Source organism: Oryx dammah, unplaced genomic scaffold (genome assembly GCF_014754425.2).
Source record: "Oryx dammah isolate SB20612 unplaced genomic scaffold, SCBI_Odam_1.1 HiC_scaffold_3, whole genome shotgun sequence".
NCBI classification, from domain to species: domain Eukaryota; kingdom Metazoa; phylum Chordata; class Mammalia; order Artiodactyla; family Bovidae; genus Oryx; species Oryx dammah.
This window is the reverse complement of record NW_024070187.1, coordinates 102,208,815-102,235,339: the sequence shown is the minus strand read 5'-3', so window position 1 is coordinate 102,235,339 and position 26,525 is coordinate 102,208,815. Positions and strand designations below refer to the sequence as shown.

General features: G+C 49.6%; 1 protein-coding gene across 4 annotated transcripts in view; it reads left to right on the top strand.

Moving 5' to 3' along the window:
• The window catches only part of EVC (EvC ciliary complex subunit 1), a 91,999-nt gene extending 68,246 nt beyond the window's left edge, over positions 1–23,753 (top strand). Inside the window, exons 13-21 of one of the 4 annotated variants that reach the window (XM_040238359.1) lie at positions 2,265–2,374; positions 6,748–6,958; positions 8,580–8,786; positions 11,498–11,642; positions 14,448–14,559; positions 18,644–18,770; positions 20,096–20,189; positions 21,260–21,371; positions 21,848–23,753. In XM_040238359.1, the coding sequence (XP_040094293.1) occupies positions 2,265–2,374; positions 6,748–6,958; positions 8,580–8,786; positions 11,498–11,642; positions 14,448–14,559; positions 18,644–18,770; positions 20,096–20,189; positions 21,260–21,371; positions 21,848–21,932 (1,203 nt within the window). In that variant the 3' untranslated portion in view covers positions 21,933–23,753. Of the gene's footprint in view, positions 1–2,264; positions 2,375–6,747; positions 6,959–8,579; positions 8,787–11,497; positions 11,643–14,447; positions 14,560–18,643; positions 18,771–20,095; positions 20,190–21,256; positions 21,372–21,847 lie in introns of all 4 variants that reach the window. The other 3 variants (XM_040238360.1, XM_040238357.1, XM_040238358.1) reach the window with 3 other exon arrangements.
• Positions 23,754–26,525: the final 2,772 nt, after the last annotated feature.

Sequence of the window (26,525 nt, the reverse complement as noted above, 5' to 3'; positions counted from 1 at the left end):
TTTAGACCACAAGCACCAAGAAATTCGGATGAAGAGACTATTAGAGAGCACTTATAAAGGAAGTATGTTTGAAACAATAAGAAAAAAAAAAACAAGAGGAATTACTAGCATAAAAACAAGACATGATATAAAAAGATGGCATATTTAAAAATGACATACTTTTATGAATGAAAATTGTAATCATGAAAACAGAAATTTAATGGATGTTAAATATCAAATTCAATATTGTTGAAGACACAGTGTGTGAACTAGGAGATAAAGGTGAGAAAGTAGTACAGAATATGACATGGAGGGCTAAAGAGATGGAAAAAATGAGAGATTAGGAGGCATGGGCAGGGAAGGCAGTGGTACCCAACTCCAGTACTCTTACCTGGAAAATCCCATGGATGGAGGAGCCTGGTGGGCTGCAGTCCATGGGGTCGCTGAGAGTCAGACAGGACTGAGCGGCTTCACTTTCATTTTTCACTTTCATGCATTGGAGAAGGAAATGGCAACCCACTCCAGTGTTCTTGCCTGGACAACCCCAGGGACGGGGGAGCCTGGGGCTGCTGTCTACGGGGTCACACAGAGTCGGGACACGACTGAAGTGACTTAGCAGCAGCAGGAGGTATGGGAATAGAATGTGAAAGTCCTGGGGGGACTTCCTTAGTGTTCCGGAAATTCTAGAAGGAGAGAATGGAGAGAATGAGAGATAATATTGAAGCTGATAATGGATAAGAAATTTTCAGAAGTGCTGACAGTCATGAATCCTAAGGTAAGAGAAATGTTGATTAACTTTGGATTTGTGGGATCAGGAATATATGTTAAAATTTTTTAATGTAGGTAGAATAGAAATAGAATAGGTAACTTTCAAAGCAGTAGAAGAGAACAGTAGTGATAACATAAAGATCCCCTTTAGAGTAAAAGCTACAGGGTGCCTAAAAATAAATCTGACCAGTGTTTATAAGAGCTTAATGGAGAAGACTTCCCTGTAGCTCAAACGGTAAACAATCTGCCTGCAAGGCAGGAGACTAGGGTTTGATCCCTGGGTTGGGAAGTTCCTCTGGAGAAGGGAATGGCAATCCACTCCAGTATTCTTTCCTGGATAATTCCATGGTCAGAGAAGCCTGGCAGGCTACAGTTTGTGGGGTCGCAAAGAGTCGGACATGACACAGTCCAGTGGAGAAGTTTATAAAATGTTATTGAAGGGATAAAGAATTGAGAAAAAGTCTTTGTTCTTGGATAGGAAAATTCAATTTCTACAAATAAGTCTATGAATTTAATCTAATTACAAAATGAGTGAAGTGAGCCAGAAAGAAAAACACCAATACAGTATACTAACACATATATATGGAATTTAGGAAGATGGCAATGATGACCCTGTATGCAGGACAGCAAAAAAGACACAGATGTGTATAGCGGACTTTTGGACTCAGAGGGAGAGGGAGAGGATGTGATGATTTGGGAGAATGGCATTGAAACATGTATAATATCATGTAAGAATCGAAATGCCAGTCTATGTCTGATGCAGGATATGACACGCTTGGGGCTGACGCGCGGAGATGACCCAGAGAGATGTTGTGGGGAGGGGGGTGGGAGGGGGGCTCATGTTTGGGAACGCATGTACACCTGTGGTGGATTCATGTCAATCTATGCCAAAACCAATACAGAATTGTAAAGTAAAAATTAAAAATAAAAAAAAAAAGAATCCTAATTACAAAATGAATCCCCAAAAAGCTTTTTCCCAAACTTGATATACAGACCCTAAAATTCATGGGTGAAGAAAAGGAACCAAGAATAGCTAAGACAGTTTTGTACAAAAGAATATGGGAAGACGTGCTCTAGCAGCTATGAACTCTTGTTACAAATGGCAGAACTTAAAGTGTGACGTCCTGGTACAGACAGACCCACAGAATTAAATAAAGAGCCTGGAATGAGATTCATGTGCATATGGAAACTATGGCAGACAAAGTGGCATCACAGGCCAGTCATGAGAAGATAGATTATATCAGAAATGGTGCTGGGACAATTCCTGGAGTAGGAAATGACAACCCACTCCAGTATTCTTGCCTGGAAAACTTCATGGACAGAGGAACCTGGTGGGCTACAGGCCATGGGGTTACACAGAGTCAGACACACCTGAAGTGACTTAGCACATAAGAGAAAAATTAATTAAATCAAAAGAGGGGTTTTTAAAAATAAGAAACAAAAAGTATGATCCGACAAAGCACTGATGGATGAAGTGAACTTGAGGTTGACCCCTGTCCCTCTGTTGTGGGGTTTAGGTGTGGATGGAGGAGTATGCACTGTCCACTCTGCTACAGACACACCTGAGAGATGACCATGAGGACATCATCCACCGAGTCTTGGGCCAACTTGGCAGCCTCAGTGAAGAGTGAGTACAACTTTGTGTACGCTGGGGGCCTTCTGTCCGGTGTGATGCTCCATGCTAGCCTCCGTGTCCTCATCTGTAAGTTAGCTCCCACCCCCCTGGGCCTCCCTTACAGTGTGGTTTTGAGAACAACCGAATTATAAACATGAATATGAAATACACAGTGATAGCAGAGTGCCATGTATGAAAGGTTGAAGTCAGAGCTGGTGTGGGCACGTGAATTGTTCTTACCCTCAATTTTCTCATCCATAAAATGGGGCTAACAATACCTACTTCATAGAGCTGTCTTTCATAGAAACTTTTAAATCACCTTTGGTGAGTGTTTACATAGTTTACATACATTATTTTTAAGATTACAATTCAATAATTTTTAGTTAATTTTAAGAGTTCTGCACCCATCACCACGATCCAATTGTAAAACACTTCCATCACTCCAGAAAAGACCACTTTTGCCCATTTTCAGTCATTCCTCATTTATTAACAAATTTTATATTTTAAAACATTCTTTCTTTAGTTATTAATGTGGTATCACTTTTTCAGCTTCCTGAAAAATATTTCTTTTTCCTTATTTTACATAAGAAAAATTATTTAGATATAGCTAATTTTCTAGTTGCCCAGTCCTTTCCAGGAAATTATTTTGTGTATATATCAAGAAGCATGTGGATAGCTATATTGTTGGATAGGTATCAGGAGATGGAAACAAGTAGGGAGAATCTGGTGAGCAAGTTAAGGACAGTAGTGAGCAATTGGAAGATTTATCTAGTCTCAAAACTATGTCTTTTAATAGTACTAATATTTAGTCCATTTATATTTAATGTACAATTTTACAGTAATATATTTGGATTTTTAATCTATCTCCTTTCTGTTTGTTTTACATTTTTCCAATCTGCTCTATGTTCCTTTTCCTCTCCTCTCTTACCTTATTTTGGTTTCAGTTCAGTTCAGTTCAGTCGCTCAGTTGTGTCCAACTCTTTGCAACCCCACGAATTGCAGCATGCCAGGCCTCCCTGTCCATCACCAACTCCCGGAGTTCACTCAGACTCATGTCCATCGAGTCAGTGATGCCATCCAGCCATCTCATCCTCTGTCATCCCCTTCTCCTCCTGCCCCCAATCCCTCCCAGCATCAGAGTCTTTTCCAATGAGTCAACTCTTCGCATGAGGTGGCCAAAGTACTAGAGTTTCAGCTTTAGCATCAGTCCTTCCAGTGAACACCCAGGACTGATCTCCTTCAGAATGGACTGGTTGGATCTCCTTGCAGTCCAAGGGACTCTCAAGAGTCTTCTCCAACACCACAGTTCTTTTGGTTTAGGTGTTTTATTATTTTCTATTTTCTCTCTCTAATTTAGTTTTTAGTTATATATTATATATATATAATATATATATTGTATACTAATAATTTACCTTATTAGTTATATATTCTTTTATTGTGATTTTAATGGTTCAGAGATTTTGAATTGCATCCTTTGTGTGCCAAAATATAGCATACGTTAACATGTTCCTTCTTTCAAAACAGTAGAATGCTTTATTTCCATTCGTTTCTCTCTCACAGAGGAAAAATGCTTTTCTTATTGGACATTTTACATAAAGAATCTGTCTGCAATGTGAGAGACCTGGGTTTGATCCATGTGTTAAGATCCCCTGGAGAAGGGAAAGGCTACTCACTCCAGTATTGCAGCCTAGAGTATTCCATGGACTGCAGTCCATGGGGTTGCAAAAAGTTGAACATGACTGAGAGACTTTCACTTTCACTTTCTTTGTACATTTCCAACTCCACAAGATACTGTTTTGGGTTTATGCAGTCAGTATTCATTTAGATTTACACTTTATGTTGCTCTTGATTCTTTCCTGCATCTTTAAGTGTCCACCTAGGAGTATTTCTTTTTACATGAAGGTTCTGTTTATTTTAGATTATCTACTGACAAATTTTCTTAAATTTTGTTTGTCTGAAAATGTCTATCTCCATTTTTGAAGAATGTTTTCATTGGGTGTAAAATCCTAGTTTAGCTGTCTTTTAAATACTTTTAAAGAAATCTTTTGTTTCTGATTTCAGTTGTTTCTGATTGCTTTTAAGATTTTCTTGTGTTCTTTGGTTTTCATCAGTTTATTATAATATGCCTAAACATGGATGTGGGGTTTTGTGCATTTCCTATTTGTTTTTACTAAATCTGTAGTGATTCTTAAATCTGTAATTTGCTATCATTGATCAGTTTTTTAAAATTCTGAATCTTTATCTCTTTAAATATTCCTTCTGCTTATTCTCTTCCTACTCTTCCTGGGAATGCAATTTTGTGTTTATTAGTTTTTTTACCTTAGGCTATTTGTCTGTTACATTCTATTCTATATTTTTGTTCCTTGTAGTTCAGTCTGGATGACTTGTTCTGACTCTCTTCCCCTTCACACTCTCCTCAGTTGTGTCTTGTCTGCTGTTCAATACATCTACTGAATTCTTAATGCTGGTTACTGTGTTTTTAGCTCTAGAATTTCCACTTTATTTTTGTCATAGTTTCCAGTTATCTGCTCAGATTCATCTTATCATTTAATTTCCTGAACATATTCATTATAGCTGACTTTTAATATCCAGTATCTTGTGGGTATGTTTCTTTTTTTTTTTCTTTATTTTTGGTCAGTTCTTATCTGTTTGCAAGTCTGGTTATTTTTATTGAATGCTGCTACTGCTGCTGCTGCTAAGTCACTTCAGTCGTGTCCGACTCTGTGCGACCCCATAGACGGCAGCCCACCAGGCTCCCCCGTCCCTGGGATTCTCCAGGCAAGAACACTGGAGTGGGTTACCATTTCCTTCTCCAGTGCATGAAAGTGAAAACTGAAAGTGAAGTCACTCAGTCGTGTCCGACCCTCAGCGACCCCATGGACTGCAGCCTTCCAGGCTCCTCCATTCATGGGATTTTCCAGGCAAGAGTACTGGAGTGGGGTGCCATTGCCTTCTCCACTTGAATGCTAGACAGTGTTATTAAAAAATCGTAGTAATAACTTAGGACTTTGAATGATGGGATCTTCCTCCAGACAGGATTTATCTTACTTCCAGCAGGGATTTCAGACAGTGGCAGATCAACCACTCCACTGGTGAATTTAGCTGATTCAAAATTAGGTCTTTACAAGGGGTGATTCCTTATTCTTAGGAGTGTTCGCTGGTTCTCTCCTCCTCGGTAATCTGACTGACAGTTTTCTGTTCCACTTTTCAGGCTGTAAGAAAATACCTCAAGTTATAAAACCAAATGTTGAGCCTCTCTAAACCAGTTTCCTACTTGACTCATTGAGATAGGAACTCAAAAATAGTTCATGATTTCAGTTCTGAATGTTAATTTTGAGAGTCATGTAAGAAATTTGAGTGGATATGTACTGAAGGCAACAGTATATATGCATCTGAAACTTGAGGCAGAATGTGATAAAGTTGAAAAGGTTAATCAAAGGACAGATGACTGACTAGAACTCAAGTGTGCACCCACATCTAAAAGGATGGGCAGCAGAAGATGGGATAATTTTAACCTGTTGCCTCTGGAAAGGTTCCCTGTGGGGTGTTTCTTAGTGGGTCAGTTTATTAGTCAGGGTTCTCCAAACAGAACCAATAGAAGATATAGTATAGGTGATACCAAGAGAGATATAGGTGGGCTTCCCAGGCGGCGCTAGTGGTAAAGAGCTTCCCTGCCAGCACAGGAGACAGAGGAGACACGAGTTCAATCCCTGGGTCGGGAAGATCCCCTGGAGGAGGGTGTGGCAACCCACTCCAGTATTCTTGCCTGGAGAATCCGATGGACACAGGAGCCTGGAGGGCCACAGTCCGTAGAGTTGCAAAGGGTCAGACACAACGGAAGCAACTTAGCATGCATGCATAGGTACAGGTATAGAGAAGCTGAGAAGTCGCAAGATCCACAGTAGGCAAGCTGGAGACTCAGGAGAACCAATATGTAATTTCAATCCCGAGTTCAAAGGCCTGAGAACTCGGGGGGCTAATGGTATGACCTCCAGTTTGGAGGTCAGCAGTTCCAAGATCCAAGAAAAGCCAATGTTCCAGTTTAAGTACAAAGAGAAGGAAGTACAAAAGAAAACCATGTCCCACTCAAGGCAGGAAGGCAGGAGGAGTTGCCGCTTACTTATGGTTAAGTGGGCCATTTCGTCTCTTCAGATCTTCAACTGATTGGACAAGGCCCACCCACTTTAGGGAGGGCCATCTGCTTTACTCATTTATTTGCTAATCTCATCCAGAAACACCCTCACAGCAGCTCTCAGAATGATATTGGATCAGCTGTCCATTCAGCCCATGGCCTAGTCAAGCTCACACATAAAATTAACCACCACACTCAGTGAAGCCAGGAACACTCACCCCCTGCCCCAACCTCCTCTCCACTGTCTCCAAAGGTCCACGCAGTGTGTCCTGCAGGGGCACGGACTGCTCCTGTGCTCAGCTCTCCGGAGGCTGGCTCTCCGCAGCAGCGCCATCACCACCCTGGCCCAGATGAGGCTGTCAGGGAAGAAGAGTCTTCTCCAGGAGCTGCGGGAGCAACACGCCCTGGAGCAGGGCTCCTCCCAGTGTCTGGACGAGCACCAGTGGCAACTGCTTAGAGCCTTGGTAAGACCGTGCCTCAGCCCCCTGCCCATCCCAGAACAGGAATGCCGCTTCCTTGGCTTCCGGGTTCCAGTCTGGTTTAGTCAAAGCCCCGATCCTGGAGACTTCTCTGGTGGTGGCTAAGATTCCTTGCTCCCAGTGCACCGGGGGCCTAGGTTCAATCCCTGGTCAGAGAACCAGATCCCACATGCTGCAGCTAAGAGTTTGCATGCTGCAACTGAGAGAAAAAACTCAAAGATCTTGCGTGCTTCAACTAAAAATACCCTGCAAGCTGCAATGAAAATTGAGGCTCCTGTGTGCCACAGTTAGGACCTGGTGCAGCCAAATAATTCAATGAGTGCTTAGTTGCTTAGTCATGTCCGACTCTTTGTGACCCCTTGGACTGTAGCCCACGAGGCTTCTCTGTCCATGGGATTTTTCAGGCAAGAATACTGCAGTGGGTTGCCGTTTTCCCACTCTCCTGTGTCTCCTGCATTGTAGGCAGGTTCTTTACCCACTGAGCCATCAGGGAAGCCCCCAAGTAAATAAATAAATTTTTAAAAAAGCAATGGGGACAATGGCACAATAGGTACCCCCTGTCGGGGGCACTCAGTATGCCCAAAGCTTGCAGTGTATATGATAATGACAATTATACTAAAGTTGCACAAGAAGTCAGAACACAGATAGGTACAGTCATCATCAGGGGTTGAGAGAAGAGGGCTCTGTGGTCTGTTTTAAGGTCTTCACAAATCTAAAGAAAGACTGTGAATTGCAGGGCTGGGGTTTAAACCCAAACAGTCTGACTCCAGGGCTCCTATAGCCACTGAGCTGAATGGAGCAGCTGATGTTTTTTGACCTGCAAGTGAGGGATAAGCTCACCGTCTCTTTTTCTCGGCCCCGGAGAACTTGGTGGGAAGCAGGCGGCACTTCCTGCCCTTCCTCCGACTCCCCACCCTCCTTCTCCAACCCCTATTCCTTCAAGAGACGGACTCCCCACAGGCCCTATGTTGGCTTCCATGATGTCCCAGACTACTCTCAGACTCAGATGTGACTGAAGAACCTCTCTGATGTGTGACTTTTCGAAAGTTGCTCGGCGTCTCTGCTCCTCTGTGTCCTCATCACTCCTGGTGTTCAGGTCTCAAAGTGTTTGGGGTGAACGAGTAAGTTCTTGTACATGTAAAGAGCCACGGATGGCACTGGGCACACTGTTGGTGCTCAATAAATGCCCGAAGGGATCATCAAGATCCCCAGGCTCATCCACTGTGTACAAGTTTTTGCCAGCCCAGAGGTGCCCACTTCCTACCCCTTCTCCAACCTTCCTGGGACCCCAGGCAGGGCCGACCCCACCTCCTGGTTTGGTCCTGACCAGAGCATCCGTTGACTTCCCTGGAGCTCAAACGGTAAAGAATCTGCCTGCGATGCAGGAGACCAGGGTTCAGTCCCTGGCTCAGGAAGATCCTCTGAAGCAGGGAATGGCAACCCACTCCAGTATTCTTGCTTAGAGAATTCCATGGACAGAGAAGCCTGGCGGGCTACAGTTCGTGGGGTCACAGAGTCGGACATGACTGAGCAACTAACACACACACGCAGAGCATCCATGCAGGCAACAGGGGTCTCCAGTCTTCTCCCCGCCCGACTTTTCCAGGAGGCCCGCGTGCTGGAGGAGGCCAGCAGGCTGGAGGAGGAGGCGCAGCAGACGCGCCTGCAGCTTCAGCAGCAGCTCCTGGCCGAGGCCCAGGAGGTCGGGCAGCTGCTTCAACAGCACACAGAGCACACCATCGGGCAAGCGCTGCTGAGCCACGCACGGAACTCGGCCTCCAGGAGCCGGGCCAAGGACATGGACGACTTCAAGGTGCGGGGCCGCCTCAGCCCCTGGGGAGCCCGGGGGACTAGAGGCAGGGGTCAGGGGCAAATGAGAGGAGGGATTTGAGCAGAGCAGCAGCTGGGCCTGCCCAGGAGCCTCGGGCCCTGCAGAGCTCTTTGCCTCTGAGCTGCCTTTTCCCCCACCCTGTAAGAGGGAATGCCTGCCCCGTGGAGCGGTGAGGATTTCCGCCCGCTGCCCGGCCCTGTCTCCTGTCCTTCTGAGCACCAGCTCAGTCCTTGCAGCGGCCCCAGGAGGAATGTCATTTCAGCCAGAGCCTCCCAGTAAGTCAGTGGCAGATAACAGAGTCTGAGCCTAAGTCCCTCCCCCAGGGGCAGGCCCTCCCTGCTCTTGGCCACCTCTGTGGGAACCTGAGCACTGGTGGAGTTGTCCCTGATCGCTGACCATTTCTGCTAACATCAGTCTGACCTGAGTAAGCCATGGTTTTCTCCTTGCACTGAGTTATGACAAACCACAGGAGTGAAAACCACCTTCGTAAGAAGTGACGTGGGCATTGCCCTTCTAAGTCAATGGAGGGGTGGGTGCGTGGGGCTTTGACTGCCTCATCTCACTGGGCTCTTACCACAGCCCTTGCCCGGAAAGGATAATTTTTCTTCCCATTGTTCAGGTGGGAAGACTGAGGAGTTTCGCTGGGTGGAAGACATGCTTAAAGCCTCCCAGCCGCAGTGAGTGGCTGGGACTGGAGGCCAGTCATGCCTGGAATGACCAGCACGTGCTTGGCTTCTCCTTGCCCGCCTCCTCCCCAAAGCTGTAAGAAAAGGCAGGGGACCCCCGTGTGTTGCAGAGCTCAGCAGAGAGCCTCTGTGGCTGGTCCCCACGGGAGGTGTTTTACGTTTGGGCTGGCAGCAGACCCATCTGGGATGTGCCAGGACCCTCGAGGGCACTTCCATGAGTCCCTTCATTTACATAAAGCCACTCACCTGCACAGCAGAGATACTGGCCCCTCAATTCTGAAATACCCCAGCTGGTTCCAGATCTCTTGTGTCTGCCATCAGTCACTTCCTCATCCAGACCTCAGGGCTAGTGATGCTGGGAGAGTCTCTTCCCTCTCCTAAAACCTTACAACTCTGACCTAATCAATGGTCGTTACGCGAAAACAATGAAACGCACGTGTGGCACGTCTTGTCCTCGGCTTCTCCAGAGGACTCTGAGTCAGGGTTAAATAATGGACCCCCACCAGACACACACCCACCAGAAAGAACGTGGGCCCAGTGTCTGGAAGGATGTTCTTTGCTGGACCTCTGTTCACAGGGCCCCTTGGCCTTGGGCCCTGTGGCAGGTGCTGGGACAGAGCAGCCAGGCGGCCGCATTCCTGCCTTCAGGGAGCTTACCATCTACTGGGAGAGGACACGCTAACCTTGAGAAGTTGTACTGCATGGGAGCTGAGATGCAGGCAGTGCCAAGGGGGATTGAGAGAGGGCTGAAATGTTGGAGATTCTAGAGCAAATGTGTTTGCTGACTTGACTTGACTTTCCAGCTAGAAAAACTGGGGCGGAGGAGAGGAGGGTGGCCAGGACGGAGGCTCTGGAGAAGGGAGGAGGGCTGCAATGCAGAGGGTGGACATCGCCCCCCTGTGGCAGGAGGCTAGAGAGACAGAAGGTGTGGTGCGCAGGTGGGTTTGCTTGGGGAGAAGAGGGACTTCCTGTCTTCTGCGTTACACGTGCTAAATGAAATCCAAGGAAGGCCGTCAGTGGGAGCTCCTGACCGGAAGTGCAAGGCCAGAGTTCAGAGTCCTTGGGGACAAAGTCAGATGTGAATGTTGGATGGAGAGGAAGAGAGAAGCGGCTGCAGTAAGGGAGGAACAGGACTTAGGGGGTGAGGAGACGGGCTCTCATCTCCTCTGCGTCCTGAGCTGCAGCCCTCCTCACCTCCATGGCTTCCATCCATGCCGGCACGTCAGGGTGTATTTCTCAGCCCTATGAACATAAGTAATCACTCAACAATAATGAATGGGCATTTTTTTTCTTGCCCAAAGCTTGAAGCCATTCAGTAAATGTTTGCTGAAATGGGGACTCGAACCTGACCTTTGCCCATCATCTCATGAGGTAAAAGGTGATGACTTTACGAGTGCCCAACCAACATGTCCCCAGTGATGGGGCATCCCACTGTTTCTTCTCTGTTCTGCTTTGGGTCCAAAGGTGTGTCATTGAAGACTGCGTATAACTGCAAGTGACAGAAATCTGTGCTTAAATAAATAGAAGTTACTGATCTCACATAACAAGATATGCAGTGTTCCAGGCTGGCACAGAAGATCAGTGATGTGACCAAGGACCAGCCTCTTTCTTTCTGATCCATCATTCTTGGTGTTGGTTTTGTTGCCTCATGGTCTCAAAATGGCTACTGCTGCTCCAGACATCAGTCTGTGTCCTGGCCAGAAGAGAGAAACAGCAGTCTATCACCCTCACCAAGGCTTTGCTTAATGTTGGAAAAAGGGAAGCCCTCAACAGATTCTCCCTAACATTGCATCTCACTGGTCAGAACTGGGTCATACACCCAGCATCAGACCATCCCTGACCAAGGAAAATAAGATTATCAATGCTGGTTTAAACCAGCCAGGTACTCTCTACCTGCTCTGGACCAGCGAAGTTTGGGAGCAAGTGGACTATGGGAGCCAGGACTGTGTTGGCCGTAACTGGCTCTGTGTGTGCCCTCTACTAAGACTTTTCCCCTCCTGCCCACAGAGAATGCTGATGGAGGCAGCCGTGGAGAGCATCTACGTGACCAGCCCTGGCATCGGTCGGCTCGTGCAGGCGTATTACCAGCAGATTGGGAGGGTCATGCAGGATCACGAGGAGAGAAGGCTGCAGCATCTGAAGACCCTACAGAGTATGGCACCCTCCACGAGGAAGCCCTGCCAGCAGCGAGCCATATGTGCTCTTAGTTGGGGACGGGGTGGGATGTCAGCGTTTTCAAATGGTTATTTAAGGGGATTTAATTTTTTATGTTTTATGTATTTATTTATCCTCACCTTGTCCCCCAAACCTCCTTGAAGCCACCTTGCATTCCCTGGTGGCGTAGATGGTAAAGAATCTGCCAGCAATGCAGGAGACCTGGGTTCAACCCCTGGTCGGGAAGATCCCCTGGAGAAGGGAGTGGTTACCCACTCCAGTATTCTTGCCTGGAGAATCCCATGGACAGAGGAGCCTGGTGGGCTGCGGTCCATGGGGTCACTAAGAGTCAGACACGACTGAGCAACTAACACTTTAAATGACAATGACTTGTCCCCCAAAGGCTTTTGAAAAAGCACTAAAAGAAACATATCTATACAGTACAATAGAATTTTTTTTTTTTAAGTAGATGAATCAGGACAAGGAGAGGACAGTGAGATGGAGTTAAGGTTCTGTCATCGTCTGGGACATATGTGAGCGCATTCCTACTTAAGAGGTGACATGCATTTGCCTCTGGGCTTCCTGGTGGCCAAAGAGATAGAAGTTCCCTCAATTTAAGCTGTCATAGTGACAATGAGTAAGAACAGGCCAATGGCCCATATGTGGGCACATTTACACATGAGAGCCAGTTTTTCCCTGGGCTCTCGTACGAGGCCACCTGGGGGGTGGAGCAGACCAGACCCCCAGGGCCAGCAAGAACATCATTGAGTAACAGACAAATACCAGTTCCTTAAAGTCCCTTCTTGTAACAGTCCTCCCTACACCCGGGGCTTTGGGGCAGGGTAGAATCCCATTTTCTCCGATGGGTTTTTCCTGGATTGTCTGCAATCTCTAGACAAAGGACGGGCAGCCAGTCCTGGGAGCAGGTCTTCTGTGAATCTTATTTTTCTCAATGAGCTCAGCTGCTGCTTTTTTCCTGCCCTTGCCCTGGGGAACTAGAGCTCTACATTCAAATAAAATCTGGGACCTGCCCAGAAATCTGCCAGCTGGCTACAGATCCTTCCTGATGGTTTTCTCAAGTAAGGGTAGGTCTCCTTTAGCAGGAGGCAGACATGATTGATCGTCCCTGTGGAACATTCAGGAACCGGGGTGTTCACATCCCCTCTCTAAGCCTCAGTTTCCCAACTTGTGTCACCCTTCTTGCATCCCCTCAGCTCTAATTTCCTGCTTCCCTGATACTCCAACTTAGTGAGAGGATTTCTCAACAGATGCCTTAAAATGATGTAACTTGATCACATGAACTCCTTTTTTCATTGTCAACTCTTAAAGAGTCCTAGAATGCTATGCCCCTGGGGATCATCCATAATGGACCTTTCTATTAATTCTAGAAAGCTTGGGTCCAAGGGAGGTCAATGGCCTGTTGACATCTCATAGCTTGGTCAGTATGGCAACTAGGTGAGTGTAAATAAATGTAGCGGCTTCTTGCCTGGAAAATCCCAGAGACAGGGGAGCCTGGTGGGCTGCCGTCTATGGGGTCACACAGAGTCGGACACGACTGAAGTGACTTAGCAGCAGCAGCAGCAGCAGCTAAGAATAACCATGTTCTGAGATGACTAGCCCAGGTGGCGCTAGTGGTAAAGAACCTGCCTGCCAGCACAGGAGACAAAAAAGAGACTTGGGTTTGATCCCTGGGTCAGGAAGATCCCCTGAAGAAGGTCATGGCAACCCACTTGTCTGGTGAATCCTATAGACAGAGGAGCCTGGTGGGCTACGGTCGATGGGGTCACAAGGAGTCAGACACGACTGAGACAACTTAGGACACAGCATGCACAAGATGACTAGGAAATATGAAATAGATATATATGTTGAAATCTGAAAAAATATATATAAATATATATTGTTATGGCTGTGGTCCATAAATAAGCAGTTAATTCAGGTAGTAGTAAGAATCCAGTAGAAAATAATTTTGATCGTCATCTGTTTCAAAATATACCGTTGTTTTAAATAATAAAAAAAGAAGAAACATAGACTAGTACACCTCAGACTCAGAAACCAAACCTCTCAGCTCCTTGGAAAGCACCCAGTTCAGCACCCACGTCTGTAGGACTCACTGCATGTGTACAGCACTTTGTGTAAGATAATTTTCTTTCCTGGTGTGGACTTTTGACCATTTTTGGTGGCCTTTTAGTGTTGACCCTTTCTTATTAGGCTTTCCTTTCTCCCGATACTTACAAGAAAGCAGGGCTGAGCAGATGCAGGCAGAGCTGGGGTACTGCCCTCATTGGTGCATGGGGTATGATGGAAATTGTAGCTTCCTCGTGCACATGAAGCCCTTCCCAGGGTGAACCATGGAGCCGGTAAACAGCATGCCTGAGAGCAGGTGTGTCCTGCTCACCTCTGCCCCCAGCACCTGGCCCCTTCCCAGCACAGTGTCAGTCCTTCACACACCCACCTTGATCATTGTGTGCCATCTGGACTTCCCTGGTAGCTCAGCTGGTAAAGAATCCGCCTGCAGTGCAGGAGACCCTGGTTCAATTTCTCGATCAGGAAGATCCCCTGGAGAAAGGATAGGCTACCCACTCCAGTATTCTTGGGCTTCCCTGGTGGCTCAGACAGTCAAGAATCTGCCTACAATGCAGGAGACCTGGGTTTGGTCCCTGGGTTGGGAAGATCCCCTGGAGAAGGAAACAGCTACCTGACTCCTGTATTCTTGCCTGGAGAATTCCAAGGACAGAGGAGCCTGGTGGGTACAGTCCATGGGGTGGTAAAGAGACAGACACAAATGCGTGACTTTCACTTTCAGGTGAGAGAATGGAAGATTACAAGCTGCGGAAAAAGCAAGAACTTGCCGATCCTTCGTCCGGGGCCGAGATGGCAGGTGGAGCTCAGGAAGCCTCCAGAACTGTTCACCAGAGGTGAGGCCTCCCTGCCAGCTGAGGGTCCCCACGCAAAGGTCCCAGCCCCTGTGCGTCACCTTTGTCTCTAATACACTCTCAGCAGCTGACCTCCCGTGCATTCACCTGTGGGCCTAGGTCTCCTCTCCTACGTGGGAGCCCATGAACGCCCATCTGGTTCCCCCTCTAACTTTGGCACAAGGGCACAAGTCAAGGTGTGCTAAGGGCTTCGTCCCAAGGTCAGAGTGGTCTTCACAGCCCTGATGTGTCATCTCTCTGATCCGTGCTTAGCTGATGCCCCGGGGGCAGGTGAGCCCAGGAAGCATGGTGAGGGGGCAGGGAAGGAGGAGGAGGACCGTTTCCTGCTGCTGCCATAGCAACGCCCCCCCTTTCCCTGCAGTCACACCCCGTGTGGTCTCAGGGAGCTGAATGTCAGAAGTTAGGCGGATGCTGCTGGTTTTTCTGGGTCTCCCAGGCTAAAATCAGGGTGTGGCTGGCTGGGTTCTCGTCAGAGGCTCTGGAAGCTTCCAGGCTTCTTCAGGTGTCAGCAGAATCCAGTTCCTTGTAGAACTGAGGTTCTGTTTCCTTGTGGTGTTGGCTGGGCCCGCCCTGGCCTCCCAGTGGCCTCTATCTGGTACTGGCACGTGGCCCCTGCATGCGGAACATTAAATCTTGCCCACACTTGTCATCTCTTCTGCTGCATCTCTCTGACCCCAGCTGGAGAAACCTCTGCGTTTACAGACTCCAGTGATTGTTGTTGTTTAGTCGCTTGGTCATGTCTGACTCTCTGCGATCCCATGGACTATACAGCCTGCCAGGCTCCTTTGTCCATGGGATTCTCCAGGCAAGAATATTGGAGTGGGTTGCCATTTCCTTCTCCAGGGGATCTTCCCTACTTAGGGATTGAACCCAGGTATCCTTAATCACAGACAGATTCTTTACCACTGAGCCACCAGGTAAGTCCCCCAATGATTTAGACCCACCTAGATAATCCTGCAGAGAAGGCAACGGCACCGCACTCCAGTACTCTTGCCTGGAAAATCCCATGGACGGAGGAGTCTGGTGGGCTGCAGTCCATGGGGTTGCTAAGAGTCAGATACGACTGAGCAACTTCACTTTCACTTTTCACTTTCATGCATTGGAGAAGGAAATGGCAACCCACTCCAGTGTTCTTGCCTGGAGAATCCCAGGGACGGGGGAGCCTGGTGGGCTGCGGTCTATGGGATCGCACAGAGTCGGACATGACTGAAGCGACTTAGCAGCAGCAGCAGCAGCAGCAGATAATACAGGTTAATGTCCAAATCTTAAAATCAGTAACCTTAATCACCCCAGCAGAGTCCTGATTGCCATGTAATATAACATCTTCACACATTCCAGGGATTAGGGTATAGACACCTTTGGGGGCTGCTGTGTGGCCTACCACTAGGAGAGAAAAGCCAATAAGACCTGTGACAATGAGGGGTTTCCATGCCAACTGAGGCCCAACCCCAATCTGGACCTTCTTATGGACTCAAGGAGATGGGCATGGAGGAAAGGGCATTGAGGGTCATGTATGAGCCTCTAAATCACTGAAACTAAATCACACACCTGCATCCCCTCTGGGCTTTGCTTCTTTATTTTCCATAAACCCAACAGAGTTGGACCAGGGGGTGGCAGAGGCCCCAACTCTTGGGTCATTGGGGTCAAAGTGGAGCCCTTGGAGCACAAGATGTATAGAACTCAACTTCCAATGATGCCAGCAAGGGTCTGGGAGAATCTGCAGGGTCTTGCGTGGCTCTCCAGCCCTTGAGACTGAAGCCCCGCCCTAACCAGGGGACACAGGCCCTTCCTGGGCAGTCCTGTCACTTCCCAGCATTCCCAAGAGCCAGGCCCATGGGGGAGATGATAAGTCAGCTGGATGACAGTCAAGAGTGACCAGGACGAGGGACGAGGTGGGTGTGGGACTGAGGCTGCTCACAGAAAGAAGCCACCTGGCCTCTGTAGTGGGCTGAACAGGGGTCCCCAAAAGTGAGGTGAAATTTGCTCAGTTGTGTCCAACTCTTTGTGACCCCATGAACTATACAGTCCATGGAATTCTCCAGGCCAGAATACTGGAGTGGGTAGCCGTTCCCTTCTCCAGGGGATCTTCCCAACCCAGGGATCAAACCCAGGTCTCCTGCAATGCTTTACCAGCTGAGCCACCAGGGAAGCCCAAGAATACTAGAGTGGGCACCTATCCCTTTTCCAACAGATCTTCCCAACCCAGAAATCAGTGGATTCTTTACCAGCTAAGCTACTGGGGAAGCCAAAAGGTCCATGTCCTAAGCTCTGGAACCCATACATGCTAAGTCACTTCAGTCATGCCCGACGCTGTGAACCCATGCACTGTAGCCCGCCAGGTCCCTCTGTCCATGGGATTCTCCAGGCAAGAATACTGGAGTGGGTTGTCATGCCCTCCTCCAGGGGATCTTCCAGACCCAAGGATCAAATCCACATCTCTTATGCCTGCTGCATTGGCAGCTGGGTTCTTTACCGCTATAGCCACCTGGGAAGCCCCGCTGGAACCCATACATGTGACTTTATTTGGAAAAAGGGTCATTGCAGATGTCATTTATGTTAAAGATCTTGAGATGAGGCCATCACCCTGGCTGATAGCAAGGGAAGCAGAGGGACATTTGACCACACACGGAGAAGATGATGTGACGACAGGGGCAGACTGGAGTGATGCAGCCGCAAGCCAAGGGGTGCCAGCAGGCACCAGAAGAGGCAGGGAACAGGTTCACCTCTAGAACCTCCATAAGGAGCACAGCCCTGTCGACTCCTTGGCTGAAGATTTCTGGGCTCTTCCATGAGAAGATAGATTCTGTTGTTAGAAGCCTCCTAGTTTGGGGTCATTTGTTAAAGCAGCCTCAGCAAAGTAATGCAGCCTATTTGAAGGTGTGAGAAAGACCACACTGCAGAGCCCTGACCTCAGCTGCATCACAGTTACTTGTTTGATATCTCTCCCTTCCCTCAGCTCAAAGTAGGGCCCTAAAAGGGCAGAGATTATGAGTCCACTATTCAAAACCCAGCATCACACCTGGAAGTCTAGAAATACTTCTGTGAATCAGTGAATGAGTGGATGGAAGGATGGATGAAAGGGTCTTATAGGATGAATAGTTTACCAGAAAAAGCAAAAAAAGAGGGAAAGATATTACTGGTAGAAAGAAGAGCATGAAGCAAGAGCTGGTGGAATTTCGTGCCTTCAGATGCAATCCGTGGACAGCTGATGCTAAAGGTGTCTTCTGCCTTCAGCTCTAGAAGTTCAGCGTCTTTCAGAAAACCAATCATAAGAAGGAAAAAACAATGGCAGCAAACAATTGTGGAAAAAGGGTGGGTGGAATTGAATGTTCCCCTTTGCTGAGGACCAGAGGAAGGTCTGCTGAGGAGGGGAGGGGGTCTCTGCTCCTGAAAGGGAGGTGGGGGGGCTGTCTCCAGGTCAGGGACCCTGCTTCAGCCCCAGCTCTGGCCTCTGCCACTCGCAGTAATGAGGCTGTCCTATTCAGGACTTCTCAGACTCTGCCTTCTGGGAAACAGCCTTCTGTTTTAGAGGGAGGAGCTAGGGCAATTCTGACATTTTAAACAAAGATGGGTCCTTTCAGGGGACCATCTCACCCACTCCCCACCCTCGCCACACCCCGGAATTAAATGATTTTTCTCCTACGAAGATGCCACTTGCAGCCCAAACTCTTTGCAGGTGTGGGACTCAGGGTCCCCCCCCCCCACCACCCCGGCCCTCTGAGCTTCTCCTGAGCTTTTCTCCTCTCTGTCCCGCGGATGTCACCAAACCACCCGGAAGATCAAGTGAAAAATCTGTGTGTGAGACTCTGTAAACTCCCTAGTGTTCATCAGAGCGCATCTGTGTTTCTGATGAGTCAGTCGCGGGGCAGAGGGAGTCGAGCTGCAACTGCGTCTCGCGTGGCTTCGATAAATCCTGCCGCGATGGCGGTTCTCCTCTCTGTTCTCCCCGAGGGCTCGGCTATCCGTCACTAGTTCCGCTGATTCAGCAGGTCCTGGCGGGAGGGTCGCGCTGGGTCTGATGAACCCGCCGGCAGGGCAGCGCTGACGGCCGCGTTCCTTCCCGCAGGATGTTGGCGCAGCAGAAAAAGTTCCTGGCTCAGTTCACCGCGCACCAGCGGACCCGCCGCGACGCGCGGAGGCGGAAGGCGAGGGTCATGGACCATCTGGAAGCCCAGCTTGAGACCCAGCTACAGGTACAACTTGTGAAAACGCACCTGTGCCTTGTGGGCAGTGGTTTACAGGGGAGTGGAAATAGTGACAGGCCAAGCTCGTGGTCACGTGACCCGTCACGCAGGCACAGGAGCCTTCGTGGGGACCACACACCCGCTCCGGAGCCCCTCAGCCTCCGCGAGTCTCCTGGGCTAATGACGCATCGGCCTTGCAGCTCGATTATGAACTTCGATTCCCCCGGGGTCTGCAGCGCCCAGCTTGGGGCCAGGCCCGGACCACTCATCAGCTTTGTCTGTTGAGCTGAAAAGAATGAGCATCTCCCTTGTATGCGAATCGCCACCCCGTGGCCCTCTCGGTGTTAAGGCTGACCTTAGCATCATTCAGGCAGTGCTGCTGGGCCCGAGGCTTGCACTTTATTTAGAATATCCAGGACGCTCATATTTCATGATGTAAAGTGGATATTTCACCCCAGAAAAATCTCCTCAGTGTGAGATGATAAGGTACGGCTATAAAGCAAAGCTGCTGCGGCTAAGTCGCTTCAGTCGTGTCCGACTCTGTGCGACTCCATAGACGGCAGCCCAGCAGGCTTCCCGGTCCCTGAGATTCTCCAGGCAAGAACACTGGAGTGGGTTGCCATTTCCTTCTCCAGTGCATGAAAGTGAAAAATGAAAGTCAAGTCGCTCAGTCGTGTCCAACTCTTAGCAACAGACTGCAGCCTACCAGGCTCCTCCTCCATGGGATTTTCCAGGCAGGAGTACTGGAGTGGGGTGCCATTGCCTTCTCTGATAAAGCAAAGCAGCTGCCCTTAAAAAGAAATCAGATATTCCAGAAAGGGAGTGCTGAGCACAGTGTTGACCCATCTGAGTATTCACCAGCAGTGTGGCTACAACAACAGTTATATGACAGCCAGTGTGGTGACCTCTATTCCCTGAGGGTCTCCTGTAGATAGTCCCTGAGCTGAGGGCCTTAGGTTCATCTACAGCCAAGAGTGGGTTACCCCTGGCATTTTACAGGTGGGGAAACTGAGGCCCCAAGGGATCAGGCAGAGGGGGGTTAGATCCTGGTTCTGTGCTGCCTTCACGGAGTCCCTCACACCTCAGTATTCTCATCTGTAAAGTGGGACCCACAGCCCAAGTGAATGAGGACAGATGGCTAGCTGCCCCTGCATCCCACGTGCCTCGGCCCCTCCAGGCCTCTCTGGATGCTTCTCGGGGAGACAGAGACCGCTCCACGTGGGAATGCTGTCCTGTCTCCACTCTGAGTGCATCCACCTCCATCTGATGGAAGGGGCTTTAGAGGCAGAGCACGGCAGAGGGAGGCCCCACTGACCCTCTCTCTTCACATCCAGGAAGCTGAACAGAACTTCATCTCAGAGCTGGCAGCATTGGCCCGGGTACCTCTTGTGGAAAGCAAACTATTTTCGAATAAACGTGGGCTCTCAGGTAAGTCATAGGAGGAGCGCCCTGCAGGCTGGCTGAGCAGGAATATAGATTCTAGCCCCCAGGTCTGCCCCCAACCGGTGTGTGACCTCAGGCACCACGTGTACCCCCTCTGGGCTTTTGTGTCCTGTCTGTAGATGAGCAGGTTTGACTAGGATGCCTGCTGGACCCCTGGCCCTCCAACCTGCTATAAGTCCGCTCAGCAGTCGACTCTCATCTCTGACTCCATTTCCCCATCTGTGAAATGGGAATCATTAGTCTTTCTCCCCCTGCCGGTGGAAACTCCAGTGACATCACAGGTGTTGTGGCAAGAAGGTGTGTAAAATCACAGAAAGGCCAGGGACTTCCCCAGCAGTCCAGTGGTTAAGGCTCTGCACTTCCCAGGCAGGGGGTGTGGGTTCAATCCCTGGTCAGGGAACTAAGATCCCACATGCTGTGTGGAGGAGGGAGGGATATATGTGCTCAGTCATGTCCGACTCTTTGCAACCCTGTGGACTAAAGCCCACCAGGCTCCTCTGTCCATGGGGATTCTCTAGGCAAGAATACTGGAGTGGGGTGCCATTCCCTTCTCCAAGGGATCTTCCCCACCCAGGGATCGAACCTGAGTCTCCTGCATTGCAAGCAGATTGTCTGCCATCTGAGCCACCAGGGAAGCCCCATGCTGCATGGCATGGCCAAAAAACAAAACAAAATTCAAAAATTTGGGGAAACGCTTTAGAAAAAGAGATCACAGATCACAGGGGGCTATTAAAATAAAAGCTACAGTGCCAGCGCTGTGTTCTCAGGTTCTCACTGCTTCAGGAAGCTGCCAGGCTGGCTGAGTGTGGCATAAACACAGCAGGAGCCTGACTGACTGAGTTTGAATCCCAGTTGGGCCACCTCCCGGCCGCGTGGGTTTGGGCAAGCTCTCACCTCCCACGAGATCTCAGTTTCCTTGTGAGTTAAGCAAGTCTAAGAGCAGTAGGTACCAAATGCACTTGGGCCCCAGAGCTCCTCAAAGAGTGCCAGGCTGGGGTGAAGCGAGGCCAAGAGAAACTACCCGAGCCAACGTCTGGTTCACGTGTCTTCAGCAGAGAAGCCCCTGAGGACCAAAAGGAAGAAGCCAGCACCCCGAGAGAGAGGGGACACTGGGGGTCCCCAGGATGATGACCCTGCCTTGGGGGGCCCCACGTCAGGATCTCTCAGGTACAACGGGGCCCTTGTTGGTCTCCGAAACCTGGGCGGGAAAACCGGCATGTCTTGCAGGTGTTGACTCAGGTCTGAGAACTGATGGGTGATGACAGGAAGTCTTGGTGCTGTTGTTAGTGTCCGGTTTGGCTGCGTTAGCCATGACCCATCAGCATCCAGCCAGAATAGCCAGCAATCCCAGGCCTCATCAGGGCCACTGGGTTTAGACACTTCGGGACTGGTGGTAGGGTGGATCCATCCTGGGGTACCGCAGTCCTCTGAGCGTGGGTTTCTTGTTCCTTCTGGCGCTCGGATGGCCTCCCACTGAGCACAGGGGAGCTAGGAGTTTTGTTTCTTAACAGCCCATGTCAACATGCCAACTGTTTCGACAGCCTGTCACCGCCTTTTCACGTGATCAGGTTGGATGCATGGCTGCACCACGACAGACCTGGAATCATTGTTCTGACCAAGTGCATTTTTTCCCTATTTTTAAGCAGCAAAAGGCTGAGCCAGCAAGAAAGTGAAGTTGGTGATGGCGAGAATTCCAAGAAGATGCTAAAGAGAAGAAACCACCTGTAGCTTAAGGCTGCTCGGGACGGGCCCTGAAGACCCGGGCATTCTCTGAAGCCTGCTTGCCCCTCCCCCAGGAGGATTCGCCACCCCGGGGGTGGGGGGGTCTTCCCTCTGCCCACCGGCTTGTGCGGGGCTGGAGAATGGATGGCAGAGTCCCAGGAAACACCTAAAAGAGTAAGGCGGACCCTACCGCCGTGAAAGTGACAAGCTCCTGGTGTTGGGAACCATCTTTTCAAGTTCTTATGTCCCCTCGGCTTTGAGACATGGCTCAGTTCCTTGGGGAGCCCTTCCTTCGTGACCCTCTATAATCTCCCATTCTGCCAAGTGCTGATGCCCCCAGACCTGCCCTAGCCGAGGCTAGGTGGCCTCAGTCCCTCCTGGGGCCCCTCTGCTCTCCAGCCGCCCCGTAGAGTTCTGCCACTGGTGAAGGGTCACCAGGTGTTGATGGTGTTTTCTGGGCGAGGGCTTTTCTCCTGCATCTTCGTCACCCCCACTCCCTCTGTCCCGTGCACCGTGACCACTGGCCAACCCGGATTCTCATCAGGACCCAGTCCCTTCTTTGGGCTCAGCCGGCAGCTCTGGCCTGGTCTCCATAAGGGGATCTGAGTCTCAGGTCTCATGACATAGACCATGGAACCCCTCGCCTGTGGGCCTGTCCTCACCCACCTTAGGGACTCAAGGACCCATACAGGCATAATGGTACTTGCAGCATTATCTTCTGTTGGAGACATTTAAAGCGCTAGGTAGGGGGCCCTGCCCTGGAGTAGGAAATGGCGACCCACTCCATGCCTGGAAAAAATCCCATGGACAGAGGAGCCTGGCAGGCTACAGTCCATGGGGTTGCAAAGAGTCAGATACGACTGAGTGACTGAACATGCATGCAGGGAGGCCTTGCCCACCCTGAAGACTTCCTCTGGGAACCATCAGGCCTTCTGCTAGACAGCTGCTCTCCCCTAAGGAGAAATGCTTCTCCCAGAGGATGCTGGGAATATCCAGAAGCTTCCAGAGCAACCACTGCCAGGAGAGGCCATTCCCACCTAGAAAGAAAATTGATCTTTTCATTGAAATCAGGGATTCTCGGTCTTGGCACTGTGGACATTTGAGGTGAGAAAATTCTTTGGAGATGGGGGCTATCTTGTGTATTATGGCATGTTTAGCATCATCAAAGAACCCACCTGCCAGTGCAGGAGTCCTAAGAGATGCGGGTTCGATCCCTGGCTCGGGAAGATCCCCTGGAGAAGGGCATGGCAACCCACTCCAGTATTCTTGCCTGGAGAATCCCATGGTCAGAGGAGGATGGCAGGCTGTGGTCCACAGGGTTGCCAAAGAGTTGAGCATGACTGAAGAGACTTAGCACACATGTGGCCTCTACCCACAATATGCTAGGAACACTCCCAACCGTGTCAACAAAATGTGTCTCCAAACACCACCAGATGTTCCCTGGGGGGCTGGGGGGCTGGGCATCATCCTCTGACCTAAGGCAGAGGGTGCCAGTCCCATTCTGGGACGAGAGTTTAGCATCTCCGTGAATTCCCAGTACACAGTCGGCTTCAGGTTCTAGGAGCTCCGGTCTCAGGGATTTTCTGGACCGACCATCTGTGGTCTGAATTTATATTCCTTAAAACCCAGGTTAGTCTCTCTTAGTCAGGAAAGAGCGGCTCCTTAACAGAAGAAGGAATCCATGCTAGTTGCATCATTTGTTAAGGATACCATCAGAGCATCCTCAAATCCTAACTGGGCTGGCACCCAGTGGAGTTCCAAAATTAACCAGCAGCTCCCTCTTGTGGCTAAATAAAAATTACCTTATTCTGCAGTATTGTAACAAGCGATGGCTTCCTTCCTGCAGTCTTCTAAGAACCTGGTTTACATAGAAATTGCTTTTGTCACGTGGGTCCTGTGCCCAGAGGTAGTCTGGAGGCAAATGCCTCCTATGTTGGGAATGTCTGATTTGACGACGAGGGTTTGGTAACTGCAGACTCCCTGGCAGCACCAGAATCCTCAGATCACTAGCAGCAAAGCAACCTCCACCAATCTTGCATGGGTGATGATTTTGCTTAAATGGAGCTTCCTTAGCCCAAGGGAATATGTCACAGGCTGCTGGGCTGCTTGTCACAGTGTGGGGCACATTACTCTCCATGAAGGCTTGTGGGCTGTGTCTGTTTTCATCACATCCTAAATTGACTGGGAGTGTCTTTCATAATGGAATTGCCTCTGTGATCACAATGGAACATGGACCCCTGGAAGCCACAGGACCCGCGATGGTGGGTGCAGGTGGGACAGCCAGGTGTGGAGGAGGGCTTTCAGGCCTGACACTGAGCTGCATGAGCTGCTCACCCTGGGCCAGGGGAGAGAGAAGCGGCCAGAAGGCCCTGGGGAACACATCTCAGCCACCCTCCCTCCGTTTGGGTTGTGTCCCGTTCTTACAGGATGTGGGTGGTTACAGTGATGGAAAGAGGTGAAATGGAAGGGATTCATGAGGGATAATATAATGACAAGTTTAGCGGATTAATTTTTGTGCAAATTTAGCCTCTCTCAGCTGAGTTGCTTGGAGAAGGCAATGGCACCCCACTCCAGTACTCTTGCCTGGAAAATCCCATGGACGGAGGAGCCTGGTGGGCTACAGTCCATGGGGTCGCTAAGAGTCGGATACAACTGAGCGACTTCACTTTCACTTTTCACTCTAATGCATTGGAGAAGGAAATGGCAACCCACTCCAGTGTTCTTGCCTCGAGAATCCCAGGGACGGGGGAGCCTGGTGAGCTGCCGTCTATGGGGTTGCACAGAGTCGGACACAACTGAAGTGACTTAGCAGTAGTTGAGTTGCTGGGATGAAGCCAAGGGGTCTGCCTTGCTCTCATCACCTGAGTGCTGATCTTGCTACTGTTATAGAAGCCTCCTAACTGCTCCTGCTCTTCCCTCTGCCCTGGACCACCCTTTTCTAATCTGTCCACACTTCCTAAAACACAGATCTGACGGCTGCTCTTCAGTGGCGATCCCTTGCTCTTAGGAGGAAAAAAAAAAACAATCTTTGACATAGACCACGGGTCTGGTGAGGTCTGGTGTTAGCCACCCCTCAGCCCAGCTGATGCCTTCGCCTCACCCAGCATCCAACCTGTCTCCTCTCTTGGCCTCATGCAGGCCACACCCTCTGCCTACCACATCGCCTTGCCACATGACATTCTGCCAGGAACACTTCCGCCTCCCATCCCCTTTGCCTCATTAGCTCCTGGTCGTGCTGACATCTCAACAGGGCTCACTCACAACTTCCAAGAGCTTCCCCTGCCCTCCTTGATAATATCAGACCCTCCTCTTTCGCTCTTAAGAACTGTCTCTGCTTTTTGTTGCTGGGATGGGAGAGGGGATGGTAGATAACACTCTATTTCTCATCCAAGTTTGGAACCAGCTGAGATAGAGGCAAAGCAGCTACACACATCTGCATATCAGCTTTGTAGTTGGTGAAGCCAAATGGGGACTCGGTGTCCACAAAGAGCCTGTTCCTACATTCTCCTGAACTAAACCTGCCCACTCCTTCCTTCCATAGACAGAGACATGGCCCCAGTCACAAGCCTCTTCCATGGGGTCACCCCCACAACAATAAGAGGAGTGGCAAGGGGACCCAGATTTGGCAGGGATTAGGGATGGGGTGGGGAGATGGGAGGGTGTCTGGAACTTGTGTATTTGGGAGTTTCATTAAAAAGCCAATAAAATTACCAAAGATATTAAGAGTGAATACATATTCAGAATGAAAGATCAGAACAAATTATATTTTTAAAACTTGATGAATTCCACAAAATCACAAATACAAAAAAACCCTAATTTTTTAGGTCAATGAATCGCCTAACCACTCCTGTAATTCTTTGCCCTAATGTTACTCCACTTACTGCTGCATCTGACGGCTGAGAGATGTCCATGGACTAGTCTCTGGCTCTGCAACATTCGCCTCTCCTCCTTGCTGGGCACACTTCCCGTCTGGGTGCACTTCTGGTGCCCGGTGCTATGGGGCACGTTTGTGTTGGGTCCCCTGGCCTGAACTCCAGGTCACAATGCAGGGGAGTTGGCACAGGAGTGGCCATTTATGCCGGGATGGCTGGCAATACCTCCACTGCACATATGCCCATCCCCACTGAACACAACTCAACCTGACCTAACCCAGATCCCAGACAAGCCCACAGCCTCCCAGGGTCACCTGGTGAACATCACTAACTTTGTGGTAAATTCACATCCAAGGAGTATGTTTCTTAAAGCCATTCATCTCCATGGATGGAGGAAGGGAGCCAGTTAGCATGCTCAGTTCAGAGAAGAAATCAGGTAGTTTCTCCCTCCACTGGGGGAGAATGAGTGAGGAAGAGGCCGAGAGCCCCCATGTTCCCCACCCCCCCGCCCCAGAGAATGGGCACCTCTCCTTCTATGGGGACACAAAGAGTGGGAGATAAGCACTCTCTGCTCCTTGCAAAATGCCTCCTTTACAGCAATTGGCATGGTGTGTAGTTTGGGTAATAATACCTGACCTTCCCCCTCTAATATATACCCACTGCATTCTCCCCACTAGCACAATGCCTAGTACAAAACAGGCACTCCTTAGATACTTGGTGGAAGTAA